Here is a 22,643-nt window from a genome sequence, read left to right on the forward strand (position 1 = left end):
ATGCCAAACACGTGGACGCTAAATCGGATTAAGGCATATTGGGGCTCAGAAGGGAGAGGGGGTATTTGGATTTGAGGGCACAGAATTCATTGGATTTAAATTTTCGATCACATTTATCCAGAGCTCTACGCTGAGCACTTTATTTGGGGTTCCCATCTAAATTTTGGAAACTGAGGGATCCATTCACTATCATGAGGCAGAAGAGTTAGTCTGGACTGAGTCTGGCCTCTGTTTAGCAGTCTTTTCAGAGGTGCACAAATCTGGTCGATTGCACTTTTATGCATGCCTATATTTTTCCATATTTCGGCCGACAGCCATGTTGAGGGCTTGGTCTTTCCGGGACGAGTTGACGTTTCTATTGGTACCATTTCTGTCACAATGTTTTTTGATTGCTTTCGATTCCAATTTTTGGGAGGCAGAATGAACAGAAACCAGCAATTCAGAAATAGTTTTTTTTAATTAATGCCATTCTGCGTGTGGCAAGATTGATAAGGCAGCTTTATTCTTTAGGTCAGTACGATTACAGCGATGCCTCATTTATATTTTTTTATGTTTTAGCGCTATTAGGCTGTGTGCACACGCTGCAGATTTGCTAGCAAAACTTGATGCCAGCAAAGTAAATGAGAAACCTGAAGTGTCATGCACACGAGTATTTTTGACTTGCAGATTATCTGCAGCATGTCAATTCTCTGCATTTTGCTTGCGTTTTTTCACCCATTGAATGCACTGAAAAAAAACACAGGAGTTGTCCGCTCCTAAAACTATAAGTCTGCAGTCATTCTAGGTGACTGCAGACTTGTGAATCCAAACATCGCACACATTCGGTGCGGAGGATTCTCCGATGTCGGCACCGGGAATGGTGGTCCTGTGACCGCAAGTAAGCGATAAGCATGTTCTCGGCCACATTCTAACTTGAGCGAGGCCAGAAAGTCTACACACTTGCACTGAGTGCAGTCTTGTCCATCTAACCGGAATGTGACAGAATATGCAAATCACATACTTGTGATCACAGGATTGCTGCTCCCGGTGCGAATCCTCACAGCGCACTCAATGTGAGGATTCACAAGTCTGTAGTCACATAGAGTAACAGTAGACTTGTAGGTTAAGACCAGATCCCTTTGAGACAATTATAAAAGCTTGTTCTGTGCTACTGTAACACAGGTACTTTAGATGCAGTGACACAAACACAGAGCAGCCAATATGGGGTTAATAAACAGGGGAGGTTTAGGATAACTGGGTCAACCTCCACACAGGGAGTAACAGGGGAAAAAACTAGGGAAGTAGCAGGTAAAAGTCTATTACTGGCAGTTCACAGTTTAACTAGATGTAGCAGTGTCGAACCGGTTGTAATCTACATTTTTTTCACTTAGCTGACTCTTGCGCCTCACAAGGCAGTTGCCAGCTGATGCCGGTGTTGATTTTTTCAGGCAGTCTCAGGTTTTACCCGCTGAGCCCCTAATCAATAACACTGCACCTCATGTGCTCAGCTCCATGGACCCTGTGTCTCTTCTCCCTCTAGTCGGCTTGACTCCTCCGGTCCACTGCACTCGGATCTTGCTCCAAGTACTGTAGCCAGGAGCCTGGACCCTCTCACACTGCTCTGCTGAGCAGGACCCAGCTCCGCTTTTCCACGCAAACGTCCTAGTCTCTTCCGCTCTCTAGCCACGCCACCAGTTCCCCGGTCACCTGACCTCCCAGCTCTCACTCTGGACACGCCCCCAGCTTCCCAGTCACCTGATTCCTGTGCTAGCAGTCTGTCTTCCCCCTGCAACCAGAGGCATGGCCCCAGCAGTTCCGGATCCCTTGCTCTGAAAGTACTTACACCCCGGTCTCCCCCCTTACACTACAACCAGAGTGAATATAGTTATTCCAAGTCTACGTGGCAATTTAGTCATGGAAATCCAAACTTGGATGATTGAAAAATTCCCTTTATAGTAAGAGTGTTTATCTGTAAACTTTTTTCTTTTTAAATCACTAAAAAAAGAAAAAAAGTTCCATTAACAAACTTAGAAGGGAAGTGATGAAAAGAAAAAGCAACAAGTTTAAAATAGAAAATCCTGCCATCAAGTAGCACAAGGATGCAGCAACAGCTGAAATAGCACATTGCTGTCAGAATAGAGACACATTGGATGAAGTCTGCATTCACTAAGAATGGGTCACCATTGCCAGTACTGTAAAAATAAGGAAATAACCAGAGACTGTTGTATTTTAGACATTTTATTACAGTAGGATACCCCTGAGAAAGGCAGCCAACCCCCCTCATAATTCACAATCAATCCTTTTGGGTGTCTAGTCACCTCCGTTTCTAATAGCTCAGCTCATACCCGTCTGATCCAGCAGAAAAGGAGCCAACAGGAATCATCCCTGGGATAAAATGATGAAAGGAAATAGAAAATATAAAAATCACCCAATATGGGAGAAAAAGCGAAGAAAAAAGACACAGGAATAATATTTGTAACGGCACAAACAGAATTTTTTTGAAGAGCTGACAATTGTACAACCAGATAGGACACTCTTAGACTATGAGCCCCACACAGGGTTGGCTATATATGAGAGAAGCAGAATTGCATAGTGTTAGATTAATTACTTTGCTTCCAGGCAGCTACAGTGTAGGTAAGAGCAGGGTCAGCCTGACCACTACACACACACACAACTCGAACATTTATTTTTTTCTACATATGTGTAGCGTGGGCACCATCCATGGAGGATTCTAGCTCTCTCCATTGTGTGTTTAAGGGTTAGAAGCAATGGTAGCTCTAAAGCTCTTCATACACCACTCATTACACGTTGCCTAGTAGTGATGAGCAAGAGTGCTCGCTACCTGACTGAGCATCGGGTGCTCGGGTACACAATGAGTATCGCGGGTGCTCGAGACATGCTCGAATCCCCACCCCGCATATTTTTAGGCTGTTGGGCACTCCCCCACATGTTTTTTGAGTGTCTATGTATGGCAGGCAACCCACACGTTTGGTTTTTTTTTTGGTTGTAACAGCTGTGAAACATGTGGGGCGGGGACTCGAGCACCCGCGATACTCTGTGCACTTGATGCATCTCTCATTCATCACTATTGCCTAGACCTGAAAAAGATTTCTTTGACGCCCTAATTTAGACAAATCTTTCTATTTTCCCAGAACCTCAAAGGAACTATACTAGTGGTAAATCTGCAGGTACCCTTATAGGACACACTTTTCATTAATAAGGATAAGCTGCAGAGTTTCTTTACAAATTAGTAGACGGAAAAATATTTAGATTTGAGAGTCCTCAGTGGTTGATACCTTTTAATGGCTAACTGAAAAGATAGTAACAAATTGCAAGCTTTCGAGACTACTCAGGTCTCTTCATCAGGCATAGTATACCACAAAATCTGAAGAGTCACATATTTATACACAATAAGTCACACAAAAAATGCAATAGGTAAGACAGGTGATGAAAAGCAGAGTTATTATGGAAGAGAAACAGTTCTGGCTATAAATATTTTAGCAGTTAATAGATAAGGAGTGTGAAGGTTTTATTGTCCTGTGACTAGGTCCAGTGTTGTGAATCATCGCCACACAATAAAAGAAAAAAAAGAATAGATCTACCTGTAGCCAAGCATTTTTGTTCCCCTGATCACAGCATAAAAGACATGAAATTACTGGTATTAAAAGGCAACTTCAAATCTCAAAGAGAGAAGAATCTCAGAATATAAACTGATGGTGACCTTTAACACTTTCAGAGCAGGAATGAATGTGTCGCATGGATTTATGTCATTCTACATCAACTAAGGAATGTGCTTCTCAGACCTGTGAGGCCATCACAACACTGGACCTAGTCACAGGACAATAAAACCTTTACACTCCTTATCCATTAACTGCTAAAATATTCATAGCCAGAACGGTTTCTCTCTTCCATAATAACTCTGCTTTTCAATCACCTGTCTTACCTATTGCATTTTTTGTGTGTCTTATTGTGTATAAATATGTGACTCTTCAGATTTTGAGGTATACTATGCCTGATGGAGACCTGAGTAGTCTCGAAAGCTTGCAATTTGTTACCATCTTTTCAGTTAGATATTAAAAGGTATCAACCACTGAGGACTTTCAAATCTAAAATATTTTTCTATCTACTGGCTAACACTGTACAAGAGTATATATTTTCCCTATATCAAATTAGTAGGCGTAAACTCTGCAGCATATTAAAAAAAAGCAGCTGAGCGGAGGAGATCAAAACTCATCCCCACTCTGCAGAAAAATCCACATCGGGAATTGACTTCCTGTGGATTTAAAACGTGCAGCATAAGGCCTAGTGCCCACGAAGCAGAAATGCTCCATTTTTTTTCGGCATCTCCCTGGCAGGAAAAACGCATGTGGATTTTACATGCGTTTTTCCTACCAGGTAGAAGCGTTTGTCAAGCGCTTTTGCATGCGGGTTATCAAGCGCTTTTCCAAGCGATTTTAGCATCACTTGGAAAAGTGCTTGACAACTTGGTCACACTATATAAATCCATGCAACTGGCATGGATTTATATAGTGTGGCCAAATTAATAGTTAAAAAAAGAGAAGAATAAAAATGGTAAAAAAAATAGAAAAAAAAAAAACATTATACTTACCTTCCGATTGCCCCCGGTCTTCTCTCTGGTGCGTCCGGTGTCTTGGGCGGCTTGCAGTTATGTAAAAGGACCTTCCATGACGTCATTTAGTCATGTGACAGGTCACGCGACCAACGACGTCAGTGGTCGCGTGACCTGTCACATGACTAAATTACGTCATGGAAGGTCCTATTACACCATCGCGATCCGCCGGGGAGCCAGGACGCATCGCTAAGGAGACCGGGTGCCATCAGAAGGCGAGTATAATGTTTATTTTTTTTTATTTTAAATTCTCTTTCTTTTTTTTTTTTTTTTTTAACAGGTACTATGGCACCCGGGTCTGGAGGAGAGTCTCCTCTTCCGCAGACCCGGGTACCATCCGCACATTGAATCGCTTAATATCTGCATGTGCACATGTAGTCATGCGGATATTAAGCAATTCAATGCAAGTCAATGGCTGCAATTACGCCGCACATCCGCAAAGTTAATGGACATGCTGTATATATTTTTCCGCAATGATAATCTGCAGCGGAAATTTGCACAGCACATGTGGATCATCATTGGGGACTATGGGACACGTATTACCAAGCGTTTAAGCGTTTTTGCTGTGGAAATTCCACGGCAAAAACGCTTGAAAAACACACAGTGGGCACACACAGATTGCCATTCACGATTTCACCCTTTGCAAAGCAAAATATGAAATCCATAACATGCAACTCTCATGGATTTTGCTATAGATTTTTAGATTCTTAAATACAGTGGTAACAAATCAATGTCCCGTGTGGATGTATCTATTCTAGGTCTGCATTGGCCTACTGTACGTAGGTAACAGGGAGAATCATACAAGGGCAAAAAATTTCAATAAGTCCAAAAGTAGAATAAAGGGGCACATTTGGTTGCATATCAAGGTTACAAATTTAAAACTAGACAACTAGAAAACGTCTTGCCCAATTTTAAAGTGGGAACTCAAGTCTGGTAACCCAAGTCTGTGGCATGTATTAAAATGTGACCAAGCTTTACACTACATGTAATTTTGCCAGCTGCCAGTGACAAACCCAGCTCCTCCAGTGCCTAAAAAAAAATCACTAATAAAAAAAAAAAAAAAAAAAAAAGAAGACCACAAAGATAAAAAAAACCCAGATTTGTCATCACAGGTAATGTGCAAATTCTGCCACAAAAGTGGTTGAGAAAAAAAACAAAACAAAAAGACATTAACAATACATACATAGAATAGCCAACCCCATATTCCACTTCATATGCATTACATAGTAAATTTTTTTTTTTTAATAAAAATAGCTAAAAACACATTTATTGCACTTGCAACACCTTTTAAATATCAGCAAAGCCCTTGTGTCCACGTGTTTAACACTTAATGTTATGGAACCAAGCAACACAGAAAAGCACCAAGATGCGCGACTGACTGTTCAAGCAATGCAGTGGTCATGAGAGTCTTTTACAAAAAGATAACAGAATCAGTGCACAGCCAGGTTTATGGACAACCTGCTGCTATATACTGTACTTATAAGGCACTTGTATCTTTGGTATAAAGTCCAATTAGTCCTAAAAAGTTGATTCTTTGGGGTTCCAGGTACTTTATATATAAATATCTTAAATATTGACTGCCTGGTCCTCTAACCAAGTCTTTACCTTCTGCATCAGCCCAAAGCTGTAGGGCTTCAGATTGATGCACCATCCTTGGTACTTCATATTTCTTCGGCTATATTAGCCTACGACATGTATTTACTGCGCACTGCTACTCTAAAAACCTCCCTGTGCGATCTGCACTCACACCCATCATAACTGGGATCTTAGCACCAACAGAGAAGCATCACCTTGTAAATACGGGCTGAATGCACTTTACCTAGTCTTGCTTATTCCTTTGGGCATGTCTTTTTGGCAAATTCACTAAAGATAGTAACCAACAGGATATTAGCTATAGATTCCTTAAAAAAAAAAAAAAAAAGGAGCAAACAAGGGTTAATCGTGACCCCAGTTGCCTCAGGAACAGGATTTAAATAGGCAGCAATCTCCTCATTTATCATTTGGCAGAAAAAAAAATAAAAAATTTCCCGATGGTGTGCTACATACCTACCCAAAGAGTTACCAACGTGCCTATGTCACAAGGAGAAGACCGCTGACATTTTCCTATATCTTCCACATAGAAGCGCACACAGATGTGCTAAAAGCTCAATAAGTTAAAAACTTTCCTTTAAACAAACAATTTTCAGCTCAATGATCAATTTAAAGAATTTTCCATCCAATTTTTCAAAATGGTTCCTTGGTTTCCATCTTTACGTATGCAGTCACTTTTCTCTGGGAATCAGAGTCCTATCTTGGAGTAGAGAAGCAATACTTAATGCTGAGGGAGGCAGCTCAGCTTGTGGTGATGTCCAAAGGCAACTTCATGAGAGAACCAAAAAAAGATCAGGTGATAACCAGCACCAAAACAGTGGTTAGGGTCAAGATTGACCAGCACGTTTTCCACCTACATTCTTGTTTTGGATGGGCTCCAGGGAAAGTCAGGATTTTGGTTTTGTCTTAAATAAAAACACCTGTCCTCACCAATGACCTCAAGTAGTTCACCTTCAGTAGAAGCCTGAGTGGTTCAGTCATATTTCCCCTGTGGTAACAGGTCCTTTCAAAACAAGCACAAGTTGTGAAATTCATAGGTCATGATCATCTCCCTCCTTCCCAGACAATGTAGTGTCAACTTCAAAAAAAGAAGAAAAAAAAAAAAAAAGCCATGACTGTTCTTTCACCTTCCCTTTCGAAGATTCTTTGGCAGTGCAAGGGATGAGGCTGTAGGCGCAGTCTAGGCCTCTGAGGCAGCCTGAGGTTTGAGTTCAGCTTTTTCCATAGCGGTTCCATATGGCAAGGAGCGTTTAAAGAAGCCAAGCTGCGAAGAAACCACAAACATGAATGGTTAAAGCTGCAGATAAATCAGATATATAGAGGCAGAATAGATATATATAGCCTCAAATAAAATCAAATGAATAATGAAGATAATTCAGCAGTAAGTACATTAAAGTTATGGTCTCCTCTTCATAGATGAAGTAAACTTTATCACTCACTTATTACTAAACATCATCTCCAATCTCAAACGCCAAAATTAAAATCCCTCCATTTTTAAAGTCTCATTACCTAGGTTACCATCCAACTCTGCAGTCTAACAGCAGGAGCCATTCGCTCAGGCAGAGAGTGCAGCACTTACAAGCACTTTGCTATATAGCTTGTAAGCACTGAAAGGAAGCTGTCTGGATCTGACCAGCTTCAGTGCCCTGCATGCTTCCTATGCTGCATAGGTAAAGCTGTCCCTGCTTGCAGTATTGGAGAACACACCGTTCAATCCAGCAAGTGCAACCATGCCGCTGGACAGAATGGTCAATCAGGAGAGCTCCTGAAGGAAAGTTAAAAAAAAACTCTGTAAAAGGATTGTCTCACGGTAAACAATTATGGTATGGGCCATACATACAGGGCCTGTATCTCTCTCCAGTACTAGAGTCCCCCAATCCACCATTCCAAATAGACTGCCACATCTGCAGTAACTCCAGCGGCAGCACCATCTAATAGAAACTTCTGTCATATCCACAAGATCTACCATAAATCACTAATATGAGACAATCTCCAAGTTATTCATATAGAAATTATTATTTACTCCAAGCCATTTTTTTTTTTTTTTTTTTTTTTTTTTAATGACATTAAAGTGGACCTGTCACCAGGTTAAAAGTGTTCAGTTTTGCTCTTATTTTATTACCCCTGCCCCCTCCTGAATAGCAGGAATATAATATAAGCAAAAATTGCCAAATATTGACCCGATGACAGGTCCTCTTTGAAAGTTGTCATATAGGATGAGAAAAAAAAACATGGCTGCTTTCTTAAAAACAAAAAGTCTCACTTCGGTCCATGTCTTGTATCTCATTGGAGAGAATCGGGTTCGAAAAGAAGTCTATTTGAATTTCGAAAAAAGTTTGTTTTTTTCCTTCTCCTGGAAAACCTTTAACCCATTACTTGCCAAATTAGCAATTTTCATTTTTTTTTTTTTTTTTTTTTGGACCCAATTAGAAAATCTTAGTTGCTAAAAGCAAAAAATTAGGCGTCCCAACAAAAGGACATAGATAATGGGTTAATATTCCCAAGAGGTTATGTTGTGCATGTTCTTATTGTTTTTTTGTGATCCTGTCTGCACAGTAACAGTAGCAAGAGATACATTTAGCATGGAAGAACACAATGATATTGTAACATGCTTTCTTCCCTTATACTTTTTACAATTAAAAGCACCACTCCAGCAGTGCAAAAAAACAAAACCGCAGGAGCGGTGCTTTAGATTAAAGTCCCCTGTCCGCTACTCACCTGCTGCCACCTTAATCCATTTCCAACATCGCTTTGGTTGGTCTCCAGCGAAAAGTGACCTGCTCACAGCGCCAGTGTTTCATGGAGCGGCGCGGAGGTCACTTTTCAGTACAAGTCTATGAGAGACTCGTTCTGGCTCTCAGACTTATATTGAGAGAGCACGATGTAGCTTCTGACTTCCGGCCAGTCAGAAGATGGCATCGCGGAACCGGAGCAGGGCTGAAAAAACTGTGAAGACGCCGGAGGGCGAGTATAAGGGGGCTTAGATGTAAAGCGCCACACCAGCGCTGGAGTGGTGCTTTAAAGAAAACTTTTGTAGATTAATGTCCCGTGAAATACAGCACTACACATTTGTATGGACTCACCTTATACAAAACATATATAAGTAAGGCAAGCAGCAACAGACCAATTAAGATGGCCAATATTATAATCCATAGAGGAACGCCATAACTACTCTCTGGTTTCAGCCAGTGAATGGTTGTATTGACCTGAAAAAAAAGAAAAAGAAAAAAAGGGTCATTACAATAAAATAAAGTTCTACTTCATGTGAAGGCAAATCTTATTTTTAGTCTCTTTTCTGTTCCAAATCATCCCACTTTCCCCAAAACATTTTTCTCTCTCTTTATGGAAGGAAGATTTTGCAGCATGTGGAATAACATAAGGAAAGTAATCCCATTAAGGGTATGTGCATACAAAGTCTTGAGGCGGGTGAACCCACCTAGTTTTTCAAGAGGAAGTCTTTTCAGGAAACAGAGGTTTTTTTTGTCATCAAGAGTTTTATCATCATTTTTGAGGCGTCTTTTAATGGCATTTTCCAATTTTTTTATTTTTTTTTTATATTACATTAAATAAATAATGAAGAAACCACTGTCAGACAAAAGCCTTTTAGTTTTCCTATTGAGTTGTAATGTATAGAGCAGAAAATTCCTGCAGAACAGTTAGGCTACTTTTTTTGACGAGGTTAAGACACTCAAATGACTGAACATATGAGCAACAAGTTTGTTTTTTTGTTGTTTTTTACACAGAAATGCTCATGTTTATTCTTTTAGTTGTGTTTAGCTGGTGCTTTTTCAGGTGGATTTCAGAACAGAATACACCTGAAAAAGAAGTACATTTTCTTAGAATACATACACACGATGTTTTGCTGAAATTTCTGTAACTGTCCCATTCATCTTTCATTTGCTGCTAAGCAACCACAATCACATCAGTGGAAAGAAGATTCAGTCTCAGAAATGTCTGCAACAAATCTGCTGCATGAGAATACGTCCTTAGTAAAATAGCATGGTGTTCCTGAAAAGCCCAATTCAATATTGCATTTGCACCTTTTTTTAAATCTAGTTTTTGGCATTTTACACCAGTTCTTCATTTGCTCCTTATTTAAAGTCTATTGTGTATGTGATTGCCTGTGTGTGTGTTATTGTGGTTGAGGTTTGGAGTTTCAAGATATTTTCAGCCGATTCATCAATTGCGACTTTTTAAAAAGTAGCTACAGTTAATACAATGTATTCCAGTTACACCTTGGAATGATTGGATGTACATTATTTTTATATGTACAATATTTTTGTGCAAATTTTGCAACATTTTAGTGGAACATGAGACTGTTTGAGCTAAAAAGGTGCAAAACAGACAAAAAGAGCATTTTAGACTTTAGACAAAATTCATGAACGGCATGCGCCATTTTGAAGAATTTGGCGAAAATTACTAAAAGGAGCATCACAAGACAAAAAAAAAAAAAAAGAGAAGAGACTTCTAAAGAGAAACTCAAAATGATGACTCGGACACAGTCTCCAAGACAAACCCCAAACTCTATAATGTCTAAATACCTTAATATGACAGGTAGATAGGGAGCTGCACTCCATTTTGGACCACCTTTGGTCTGGCAAATGCAGCCCATTCATGTATTACATGGATGGGTATGCATTTAAAGGATAGCCATAATGATTCCTCTAACCCCCTTACACCTTTTCTGTACCACTGTCGGCCCGTAACTTTCAGGTGTCTTACAAGTGATAGCCTAATGGTTGGTGCTTCGTCTATGTGCCCACGATGCAGAAATGCTCTGGATTTTTCCTGAGCGTTTCTGCATCTCCCTGGCAGAAAAAATGCATACGGATTTTACATGCATTTTTTTTTCAGCCAGGGACAAGCGTTTGTCACGCATTTTTAACATGCGATTTCGGTTGTCAGTCGCTTTCCAAGCGATTTTAGCATCACTTGGAAAAGTGCTTGACAACTTTGTCACACTATACAAGTTGCGTCGCGTGACCCGTCACATGACTAAATGACGTCATGGCAGGTCCTTTTAGACCATCGCGAACTGCCGGGGAGCCAGGACGCATTGCTATGGAGACCGAGGGCCATCAGAATCGCTTAATATCCATGTGCACATGTAGTCATGCGGATGTTTAAGCGATTCAATGCAAGTCAATGGCAGTGAAAACGCAGCGATTACACAAAATAATTGGTAGTGCTGGGGATTTTTTCGCAATGATAATCCGCAGCGGAAATTTCCGCAGCATGTGCACATGCGGATTATCATTGGGGAACAGACCTTCTACCAAGCGTTTTTTTTGTTGGTTTGTTTTTTTAAGCGTTTCTGCAGCAAAATTGCCGCTGCGGAAATGCTTAAAAAACGCATAGTGGGCACACAGCCTTAGTGTGGTGAGTGAAGATTCAATCGCACTGGGAAATATCTCACTAGAAGTGTCTTTTCAATAGAGATCGCAGCTGATCACCATTGCGTGGAGAATTGGATAATCAGTTTTCAATAAGAAAAGGATTTGTCTTCATAACTGCTTTAAACTTTATTTTCTTATTATTTCTTTTAGCATTAGAATTTTCCTTAATTCCACTATTTGACCAACTTACGTGGTATGTTCCCTGAGGATATGATTCAGGTAGAATTTTGTAAGGCAGTCGATGAATTTGATATGCTGCATCACATTGCAGCGCAAAGCCTTGGTTCTCATTCTGAAGACAAAAAAAAAATGAACAGAAAATGAAGGATTGATAACGGCATGATAATAAACAATTAGCATTGTATTTACAGAGCTACAGGAACTGCTGCTTAATACAGATATACATTTTTCATACGTATTCCACTAGGTGGCACCAGCTGCTCTAAGTAAAGTTTTCCCAACAGATACAGTTTAAGATCTTCCAAATTGTCAAAAGAAAAGAAAATGGAAAATCAAGTTGACAACTAATTGTAGAAGTCTACAGTTTTCTATACTGTAAGCCTCAGACTACTAGAGGTGAGCCTGAAATGTGTTACCTGTACAAAGGTGTTGGCCCAGACACGGAAATGAACCTTAAGTATGGCACGTCGCAGCTTCTCCAAGGGTCCGACATCACAGCGAAGGTGCAAACAATCCGAATGATGTGGAGTGCATTTCTGTAAAGAGAAGCATAGAATGGATCACATACTTTCTACTGTTATATCTAATTGTAATATACATGGACACATTCTTTTGTATATATGGGTTTATTAATCATATTATCCAGTGTGGATTAAAAACATTAATACCGGTCCATGACCTGAACGAATTCACAATCTACAGCTATCCACAAAACACACATACCTACTACTGACAATTCCACCATTATGTTATTAATTACATCGTAGAAATTTACTCAGGGCTAAAAGCTAAAAGGGAGTCTGGCATCTTAAAAAACAATTATTTAAATAATCACATGGTGAAATAGGGGATTTAAAGAAGTTGTCCACTAGTATAGAACATGCCCCCCTATCGGTGTAAACGGTGAAAATAAGACTTTTAGCAAATACCTTGCACTGTCAATATTGCCTGTGGGCGACGCCATCACTGACCACTCACAGGCATCATGTGACCCCCGACTGCAGCCTCCTCACAGCCCAGCATCCACCGCGCGCTTTTCCTCTCCCGCATTCATCGGGAAAGCGCACTTTGGATGCTGGGCTAACACGCACGGGGAAACCCCACCCACAGCCCATCAATCAGCTGGGAGCGCGTCACTGGGTCACACCCGACTTGACGTGACATCAGTGGATGCCAGAGCCGGCTGCAACTGAGGGTCACGTGATGCCTGTGAGTGGTCAGCGATAGCGCCGCCCACAGGCAATATTGACAGTGCAAGGTTTTTGCTAAAAGTCTTATTTTCACCGTTTACATCGATGGGGGGCATGTTCTATAGTAGTGGACAACTTCTTTAAGCTTGCCAAATGCACGAGACACCATACTATAACACGTGGGCCATGGATTGCACACCCAAAAAAGTAATTCATTTTTTTAACAAATTAATTCAAGACCTTCTTGCAAATATGAGTACACACAAATGCAAGTCTTTAAGAGCAAAGCTAAAGTTTAGACTACAAAATTCGAATTAACAAGAATTCAACCACAGGTAAGTCTATTCATTAAACAGGTATCCAGCAGAGCGTTGACTATGAGGGTGTTAATTAAAAAAAACACCCTTCACATTTCATGCTGTCAGCAATGGCACCACATGGAAGAGAAATGTCAAAAGACATGAGGAAAAAAAAAAAATTATGGTATCATGATTTCACAGAAGTACTGTTAAATATTAAATACGGTTGTTCTTGAAAAATGCTAGACGTTGCATTATGTGGCCAACTTGTTCATTCCATGACTAGAAGACATGGTGCTGTCCTTAATAATCATGGGGGTGGGAGGGGTTCATACAAAACACCAGTTGTACTAGTTTTTGATGGGGGGGGGGGGTTCATTTTTGCCTCTGCTGATTTGAGTAAATCTGAAGAAGTTAAAAACTTTACTTTCATGTTATGGGTTAAAAATGTTCTATAAATCTATAAAATGCAGTCTCATTTTCGAAGGGGGTGTACTAGTTTATGCTGAGCACTGTATGTATAATTATTGCGATGGTGCACAGTGGACCAACAACGTCCAGGGTTGTGGAGTCATGCTCCTCCCCCTTTATTACACCTGCATGAGCAATTCAGTCTTGTGTTGTGAGTGTTCAAATGTTCCCATGAGCTGTTAGGACCAGCCAAAATATTTAATAGAACTACAGTGGGGAAGATAAGTATTTTTTGGTGGGAAAACTTGCAAAACCGGCAGTGTATCAAAGAATGGAGAGGTCTGTAATGTTTATCGTAGGTACACCAACTGTTAGAAAAAAAAAAAAAAATCACATTGTATGATTTTTATTGCATGAAATAAGTATTTAATACAATAGAAAAACAGAACTTAATATTTGGTACAAAAACCTTTGTTTGCAATTACAGAGGTCAGATGTTTCCTGTAGTTCTTGACCAAGTTTGCACACACTGCAGCAGAGATTTTGGCCCACTCCTCCATACAGATCTTCTCCAGATCTTTCAGATTTCGGGGCAGTCACTGGGCAACATTGAGTTTCAGCTCACCCCAAAGATTTTATATTAGGTTCAGGTCTGGAGGCTGGCTAGGCCACTCCAAGACCTTGAAACGCTTCTTACGGAGTCACTCATTAGTTGCCCTGGCTTCAATGCTCCTAGTGAGGGAAGGAGGTTGCTGGCTAAAATCTCTAAATACATGACCCCATCCATCCTCCCTTCAATACGCTCTAGATCACTTAGATGGTCATTGGCAAACTGGTCATCGGATTTTAATCCATGACGGCTTAGTAGGTTATTAATGTTAACGTTTGAGACTGTGGTCCCACCTCTCTTAAGGTCATTGACCAGGTCCTACCATGTAGTTCCTTTGCAGATTCCTGACCTCTCTCAGAATCATCCTTACCCCAAGAGAAGAGATCTTGCATGGAGCCCCAGACCGAGGAAGATTGACGGTCATCTTGTGTTTCTTCCATTTTCTAATAATTGTGACAACAATTGCTGCCTTCTCACCAAGCTGCTTGACTATTGTCCTGTATCCCATCCCAGCCTTGGGCAGGTCTACAATTTTGTCCTTTGAGAGCTCTTTGGTCTTTACCATGGTGGAGAGGTTGGAGTGTGATTGAGTGTGTGAACAGGTGTCTTTTATACAGGTAATGAGTTCAAACAGGAGTAATTAATACAGGTAATGAGTGCAGGGTAGGAGGCTTCTTAAAGAAAAACTGAAGAGTCTGCGAGTGCCAGAATTCTTGCTCATTGGTAGGTGATCAAATACTTATTTCATGCAATAAAATGCAATATAATTATTTAAAAATCATACAATGTGATTTCCTGTTTTTTCTTTTTAGACATGGTCTCTCACAGGTGAAGTGACCCATGATAAAAAATTACAGACCTCTCTATTTGTAGGTGGGAAAACTTGTAAAATCTGCAGTGTATCAAATACTTATTTTTCCCACTGTATATAGGTCTATTTACTGGGGTGTACAAGTAGGACCAGGTTGTCTACTGTAGCGGGTTGAAAGATTGAAGAGTCCTGAATTGGCTAAAAGCCATGGGTTAATATGGCCCTGACCCACCATAAATATTAGACAAAAGACAGATGAATTTGCAGATATCGGCTTACAGTTTAATTTGTATGGGGACGTCCAGACTCTGTCTTAAAAGATTTGTCAGGGAAGAGAAGGATCCAGCAGTTGGAATTTCAGCGACCTATATTTTTGTAACTTTGGAGAACAGCACCTTAAGGGTATGTGCACACGATCAGTAGCTGCCGCGGGTTTGACGCTGCATGCTTATGCAGCGTCAAACCCGCAGTGCCAGATGTTACAGCATAGTGGAAGGGATTTGTAGAAATCCCATGTCCACTAAGTGTTCATCTGAGGCTGTGGATCACCCGCGGACACGAACATGCGACGAGTCTTTCCAGATGGCAGCATGTCAATTTCTCTTGTGGAGTCGCTAGTCTTCGCAACAGAAATTAGATCACTACAATGTATTGAATGCGGGGAATCCACATAGTTCAATGAACACACGTGGATTCACCTGCGTTCATATAATGCAGCGCTTTGGACGCAGCATAAAGTATGCTGCGTCCAAAGCACTGCCTGTCCGGATCGTGTGCACATACCCTAATAGTATGTAAGCATAATATTTAAGAGGGTGTCCACTACTTTATCATTGATGACCTATCCTTAAAATAGGTCAGGGTCAGACACCAGTCACCCCCGCCGATCAGTTGTTCTCGGTGACTGCTCAGTGTTAGAGCTGCTCTGTCCTCGGATAGTGGCTGAGGCTAGGTACTGCACGTGTGCATGCTATTGATTTGAAAAGTTCTGCAACTGGGCTTTTCCGGTCAGCGGCTGCCGCCACCGATGACAGCTGATCGCCAGGGTTGACGGGTAGAGCCCGACTGATCAGACATTGATGACCTAGCCTAGAGGATAGGTCATCAATGATAAAGTAGTGAACAACCTCTTTAAGAACAACAATGACAACATTTTTATCACTTAAAAGTTGGATTATGGCTTTCACAGATCAATATGTTAGAGGAGATCCAGAGTAATATATGGTGTGACATTCAGAAACTCTTACTAGAAGATGTGACCCTCCAGCAGAAACTCGAGATGTGTCACGACGTTCTATATGATGGCCAGATGGATTTTGTTCTGCCGATGAATACTGAAAATAAGAAAGTTAAAAGATTAAGTAAAAATTAAGTAAATCATAGTTTTGGATTTTTCAAAAGTTCCTGGGATCATAAAACTGACCATACACCTAACATTTCTGTATGCCTAAATGTTTGGTCAAGCAACTGCTACTCTTCCCAACTTATTTGCTTTTCCCCACCCCCCTTATCAACGGGCTACTGCCTGACTCCTCTTGTCGTGGCTTATGTCTCACAAAAGGATTGGGCATGTGAAAATCCAACATGGCTGATCCTTTTCCCCACCATCTCCTGGCAAGAGAGGCTCAGAACACCTTACAATGTATGTATAGGTGGGTGGTCCTCTCAAAGAGGATGACCACCATGTATATGATGGTACTGAAATCCGTTCTAGATGATGGCGCCTTTACACTGTTCGATATGAAGTGATAAACACCAACATGCTTTCTGGTTGAAGGTAGTTTAATTGTCTGCTTACATAGGCTGACTGCACTTCTGATGTGCACTTAATCTGTAATTGATCGTCCAGTGAGCTTAACCTGGCATTATTCTCAGCAGGGAGAGTCCCATTTACACAAAATGATGCGCTGCCGAGAACAATGATCTTTTGTGCAACTAAAAGATCACTTCATCTAACGAATGAGCGGTAGCTTGTTTACACTGCACGACTATCGTGAAATTAGCGCGCTTAGGAACACCCTTTCACGCCGATAGTACAGTGTAAATGGACTTTAAAGGGGTTTTCCCATGAACAAAAGTTCATTTTAATCAATAGATCTTGGAATAATAAGTTCCACAATTGAATGTATTTAAAAAAAAAAAAAGTTCCTGTGCTGAGATAATCTTATAAATGTTCCCCTGCTGTGTACTGTGTAATGGCTGTGTCTGACCGTGCAGGGACATGGTCTGATCATACCACAGCTCCCGGGCATGGGGGATGCAAAAGAGTATACAGACAGGACAGGGGGAAATCGCAGCCGATTCTTTCTGTGAGGTAAAATATTGTTTAAAAACAGGCAGTGAAATGTTTTACCTCACAAAAAGAATCAGTTCTGATCCCATGCTGTAATATTTGTATACTCTTTTGCTCCCCCCCCCACCTGCCCAGGAGCTGTGGTATGATTAGACCATGTTCCTGTACAGTCAGACACAGCCATTACACAGTACACAGCAGGGGCTCATTTATAAGATTATCTCAGCACAGGAACATTTTATTTAAACACATCCAATTGTGGAACTTATTATTATTCCAAGATCTATTGATTAAAATGAACTTTCGTGCGTGGGAAAACCCCTTTGAGGATGGGGACGGCATCTTTGAAATCAAGGAACCAGTAACAGTGTAATGAAGGATGAAGGGTAGTTTAGTTTTTGGTGGATTCTTTAATGTGCCAATGAACGGTGCAGACTGACTGTAAATGGAAACCTTTTATAGTGTCAGTCAGCATTTGTAGACAAACCATCATCTTCACAACAATTCACCTGAACACACTCATTTTTATTGGAAGCACAGCCCCTTTTTATATGAAGGAACGTGCTGCCGACAATGAAGATTTTACCATTCATAAAAGATGTAACTTGATCTGAAGCCATGTATACATGGGGTGATATTATTGAATATTCATTAGGGTCAATTATTGGCTTGAGTAAATGAGCATTAAGCCATTCATTATCTGAAGAAACAAAAAGAAATCAAACTCCCTGGCAGCAGCTCCTACCAAAATTGCCTTTCCACCTTCCCTCAAATTTTTAGTGCTTAAATCAAAACGCACCGCCACCCATATGTACCATGGTGCGCAATAAAAGCTGGTCCTTACCTGCAGCTGGAAGGGGTTGAGCGGCTGACTTGTTGTACAGTTCCCCAATCCTTGCACAGAATAGTTCATGACATACATAGTTTGTTCTTGGTTGTGAACTATGGGGCAGCTAAGTGTTAAGACACCATGACTGATGGAACTTGGCCCTAGATTTGCCAGCTGGAAACATAAAAGAGCTAAAATGTAGGTTCATAACTGCATGTACAGGTTAACCCTGTCATTCCCAATTCTTGCTTCGTACAAAATAAACATTGTGCTCGTACCTCATACACATGATTAACCTCGGGGCCGGCGTCTTCTACTTGGCTGAGCTGTTTGCTTGGCTTCCAGTTTGCCAGTGGAAAGATTACAATGTCCGGTTTAGAAACCCTGTATAGAAGATAGAAAAAATAAATGCATTCACCACTGGGCTGTGAGAACCAATCCAACACCAGTATTTATCTCCCATAGGAACAACAGCACAGACATCAAAAAACAACAATTAATGTCTGTTGAAGGACAGTTAAAGCGTCGCTATACAAATACAAAGTAGTCAATGGGTGCATCCCACCGAAATAAAGAGCCTTCATTATTTTATTTTAGTTAAATGGCCAGCTTAAGAGAATCTGTCACTAGATTTAACAACTGCATCGTAATAACTTACACTGTAAAACGCTTGAATCAACAGACAATTCTAATGAAACCTAACCTATAAGGACATCAGTCCAAGCGGGATACCTGAACAGCAAGCTCCTAACAGCCTGCCAACTCTCAACCCAACAACAGGTATCCCACTACTTCCCATAACTTTCAACAAGTACCAATACCCAAGACAATAACCCCTTGTCCTTTACCTTAGATCATACTACAGGAAGCCTTTCATAGAACACTCCATATACCACCAAGAATACACCAAAATCATCTTCCCAGGTAATTCAAAGACACTTAAGTACAATCTTTACCACTATCTATATTCACCTTCCAAAGCAGACCCAATACCAAATATCCCTCTTCTCCATCTCAGAGCCCACTGAATCTACTATCGTCTTCCAAGGATTCCCTAGGAACACGACCTCGAATCATTTATTTATTTATGCTCCTATTTATATACACATATCTTTTAGATCACTGTGTACCTTGCGGTGTATTTTAAAGAATATTTACTTTTAAATCAGGAAATAGAACATTTTATGACCCAATAAAGGAATTTTAAGCTTCACCCCCTGAGTCCGTCTCACTACTGTTTAGCGCGAATTAAAATCATAATTACCAATTTATACACATTTACGGACACCAAGTGGTTCCCTGTCTGAAAATTCGCAGCTACTGTGAGTGAACTGCCCATTAGCGCCTCCTTTACCTACTCTGTGCATTCATTAACTGATCTTTAAGACCTGATCAGGCTGATTTATTTACTTTTTAAAAATCAACTTCAGAGATGTTGTAATTCTTAAAGAGGTTGTCCACTACTTTTACATTGATGCCCTATCCTTAGAATAGGGCATCAATGTGTGATCGGCCAGGGTCTGGCACAAACTCTGATCAGCTGTTAGGCCATGTGCCCACGTAGCGATTTTGCAGCCGCGAAAACGCTTGTAAAGCAGTCTGCCATGCAAAGCAATGTGAATTCGGATGTGCTGTGCACATGATGCGCTAATTAGCGCGCCGAATTCGCATTGCGCTGCAAAACGCAGCATGACCATTTCTACTGTGATTACGCTGCAAATTTGCGGCCATTGAGGAACATTGAAACCCAGCAAACCCGCAGGTATATGTGGATTTGCTGCGTTTCAATTAAATTCAATGGCCACGAATTTGCAGCATAATCACGGTGCATGTGGTACCCAGGATAAAGAGGAGACTACAACTCCTCTTTATCCCAGCTAACACACGGTGAGAAAAAGAAAAAAAAAAAAGTTAAAAAAAAACAAAAAACCTGTATACACACCTCTCCCGGCAGCGTCCTCGCTCCTTGGCGTCCGCGGTGTACTGGCAGGACCTGCGGTGACGTCATTTAGTCAGCTGATGGTCACGCAATAACCCATTTAATTCAGATTTGTGTGTTCACATGTATTTTAGATTTGTATTTAATTTTATTTTCAATATGATCTTTATTTTAAAAAAGTAATTGAAATACTGCAATCTTCCCACTGGCGACTGAGACTTAAGGATTTTACTTCCTATATTTTCAGGAACAGTTTTCAGCAGGCTCCTTATCAGCAGAGGTAGGATTACAATGACAGGTAACACCTCTAGACACAGCTGATAACCCTTATTGTGATTGGTGGATCCAGTGTTATCACAGCTGGACCCTGCCACTCTTCTGTTCACAACACCAATTGCACACGCTGATTAGATGCTTCAATGCAAAATAGGGATGGAGCCTGTTCGGTCCGGCTAATTTACATGAAGATTTCCAGTCTTAAAAAGCCACAGTAGCTAATGTGAAAACTGCAAAGAGGTCCAATTTTATTCTTAATACAGAAAGAAAAAATAGTTTGATAACCCTGCACCACTCAACAGCTAACTATTTTCTAAGTGGTTTGTCTTGTGTAATTAACTTTCTAATCTAATAAAGTAAAAGTTTTATTTTATATTATTTACCTTTGCTGTAATCCTCTATTTATAGGTAAAGATACTAGTAATCATTAGGATTGCTTTTCCTGATAGAGAAGTTAAGCAGGAGTAACATGAGGTCCTAGGGTCACCTTCACCTGTCAGATACCAGTAGGTCAGTCACTTGGTGGAAGAGTCCTGATCTTTTGAAGTGACCATGATCTTTATCTAATGTAAATATTGAGGCCTTAGCTGGAGGCACAGGATATGTTATGGAGCAGTGAGGATAAGCTTCCAGGAGTGAACACTTAAAAGTTGAGCACACAAACCAAGTAAAATTAAGCCCATGTCATGGCCCCTTATACAGAGATTGCCAAATTGAATGCAGTAGATGTTCTGGCTGTAACAGAATTAAGCAATGAGTGCATCTACGCTTTGTTTTCTCTGGCTTTTCCACACTTTTAAATGGAGATTTTTCTTCAGCTCTGACGCTGTGTGCCCACGATGCGTTTTTGGTGCGGATTTGCAGCGCGGAAACGCATTGCATACGTTATCCCATGACTTCCTATGACATTCTGCAAGTTCTGTGCACATGGTCAGGATTTTTTCTGCGTGGATTTTATTTTGCGCATTTGCCTATACAATGCATTGGAAAAATGCATGGCAAATTCGCATGCAAAAACCACATGCGTTTTTCTGCCAAGGAGATGCAGAAATGCTCAGGAAAATTTCTGCATCGTGGGCACTAAGCCTGAAGGCTAAATGTGCACAAGGCTTAATAAAATCTCTGTTTTCATGCATTAAATTTAAAATTAAATTAAATCTAAAAATAAATGAGAAATTAAAAATGACAATACACCGACCACACATTGCATCAGTCTGCAGGAATCTCTGTATGCAGTGTTGTAAGAATCTTGCAGAGAGCACAAGTGTTAATGTCCTGCTAATGTGGTGGGTCTTAATCAAAAGGGACATGGCTTAAAGGGGTTGTCTGGCCTTCAGGTATAAGTCACAGTGTGACTGCAGACTTGTGAATCCTCACATTACGTGCTGTGAGGATACTCCAGTGCCAGTAGTGGCGAGCGCGTGAGCTAAAGTGTGTGATTTGCATACATGCGGCCACATGACGACTAGATGGGCGGGGCCACGCTCAATGCAAGTGTATGAATTAAGGCCGGACACTGTCTAGTTGGAATGTGGCTGGAAGTATACAAATTGCATACTTGCAGTCACATGACCCCCCCTGCTCCTGGCATCAGAGAATCCTCACAGTGAGCATGATATGAGGGATTCACAAGTCTGCAGTCAAACAGTGACTGCAGACTTGCAGCCTAAGACCGGACTATCACTTTAACAATATTTTTGCAATATTTCAGACAAGGAGGGGTGAGGCTCCTGTTGCAGCCGTACATCCAGACACAGGATATTGAGGAGAAAAAAGGGGGACATGTCTGGGCTAAGAGGACACTGATTTCTTTATAGGTTTCTCAGTTTTAAAGTGAATTTGTCACCAGGTTCTTGCTAGGTAATCTGAGAGCACTATAATGTAGGGGAAGAGAGCCTGGTTCCAGTGATGTGTCACTTATTAGGCTGTGTTTTGCTGTTTCAGTACAAATCAGTGTTTTATCAGCAAGAGATGACTACAGGACAACTGGCCTCGTGCCTCCTGGTCCAGCCATGCCTCGAGCACACAGAGCTATGGTGTGGGCAGGGCTATATACATCGCAACAAGTGAGCTCTGCTACATCTGTAACAGAAAACTGATTCGATCACAACTGCTGCACAAGTAAATTAAGCGACACATAGTTGGAATTGGGGTCTCTGTAATATGACAGCAGCATGATGTAGGGACAAAGCAAGCGCCTTTTGACAGAT

General features: G+C 40.9%; 1 protein-coding gene across 1 annotated transcript in view; it reads right to left on the reverse strand.

The window, feature by feature from the left end:
• Positions 1–4,038: 4,038 nt before the first annotated feature.
• The window catches only part of ITGA5 (integrin subunit alpha 5), a 122,685-nt gene continuing 104,080 nt past the window's right edge, over positions 4,039–22,643 (reverse strand). The window contains exons 24-30 of the mRNA XM_073663161.1: positions 18,497–18,602; positions 18,234–18,392; positions 16,344–16,430; positions 12,192–12,311; positions 11,786–11,887; positions 9,283–9,405; positions 4,039–7,463 (exon numbers count right to left, since the gene is read on the reverse strand). Coding sequence (XP_073519262.1) covers positions 7,380–7,463; positions 9,283–9,405; positions 11,786–11,887; positions 12,192–12,311; positions 16,344–16,430; positions 18,234–18,392; positions 18,497–18,602 — 781 coding nt within the window. The 3' untranslated portion in view covers positions 4,039–7,379. The remainder of the gene's footprint in view (positions 7,464–9,282; positions 9,406–11,785; positions 11,888–12,191; positions 12,312–16,343; positions 16,431–18,233; positions 18,393–18,496; positions 18,603–22,643) is intronic.

This window comes from Phyllobates terribilis, unplaced genomic scaffold (genome assembly GCF_046119375.1).
Source record: "Phyllobates terribilis strain yellow unplaced genomic scaffold, ASM4611937v1 Scaffold_2__4_contigs__length_985480577, whole genome shotgun sequence".
NCBI lineage: Eukaryota > Metazoa > Chordata > Amphibia > Anura > Dendrobatidae > Phyllobates > Phyllobates terribilis.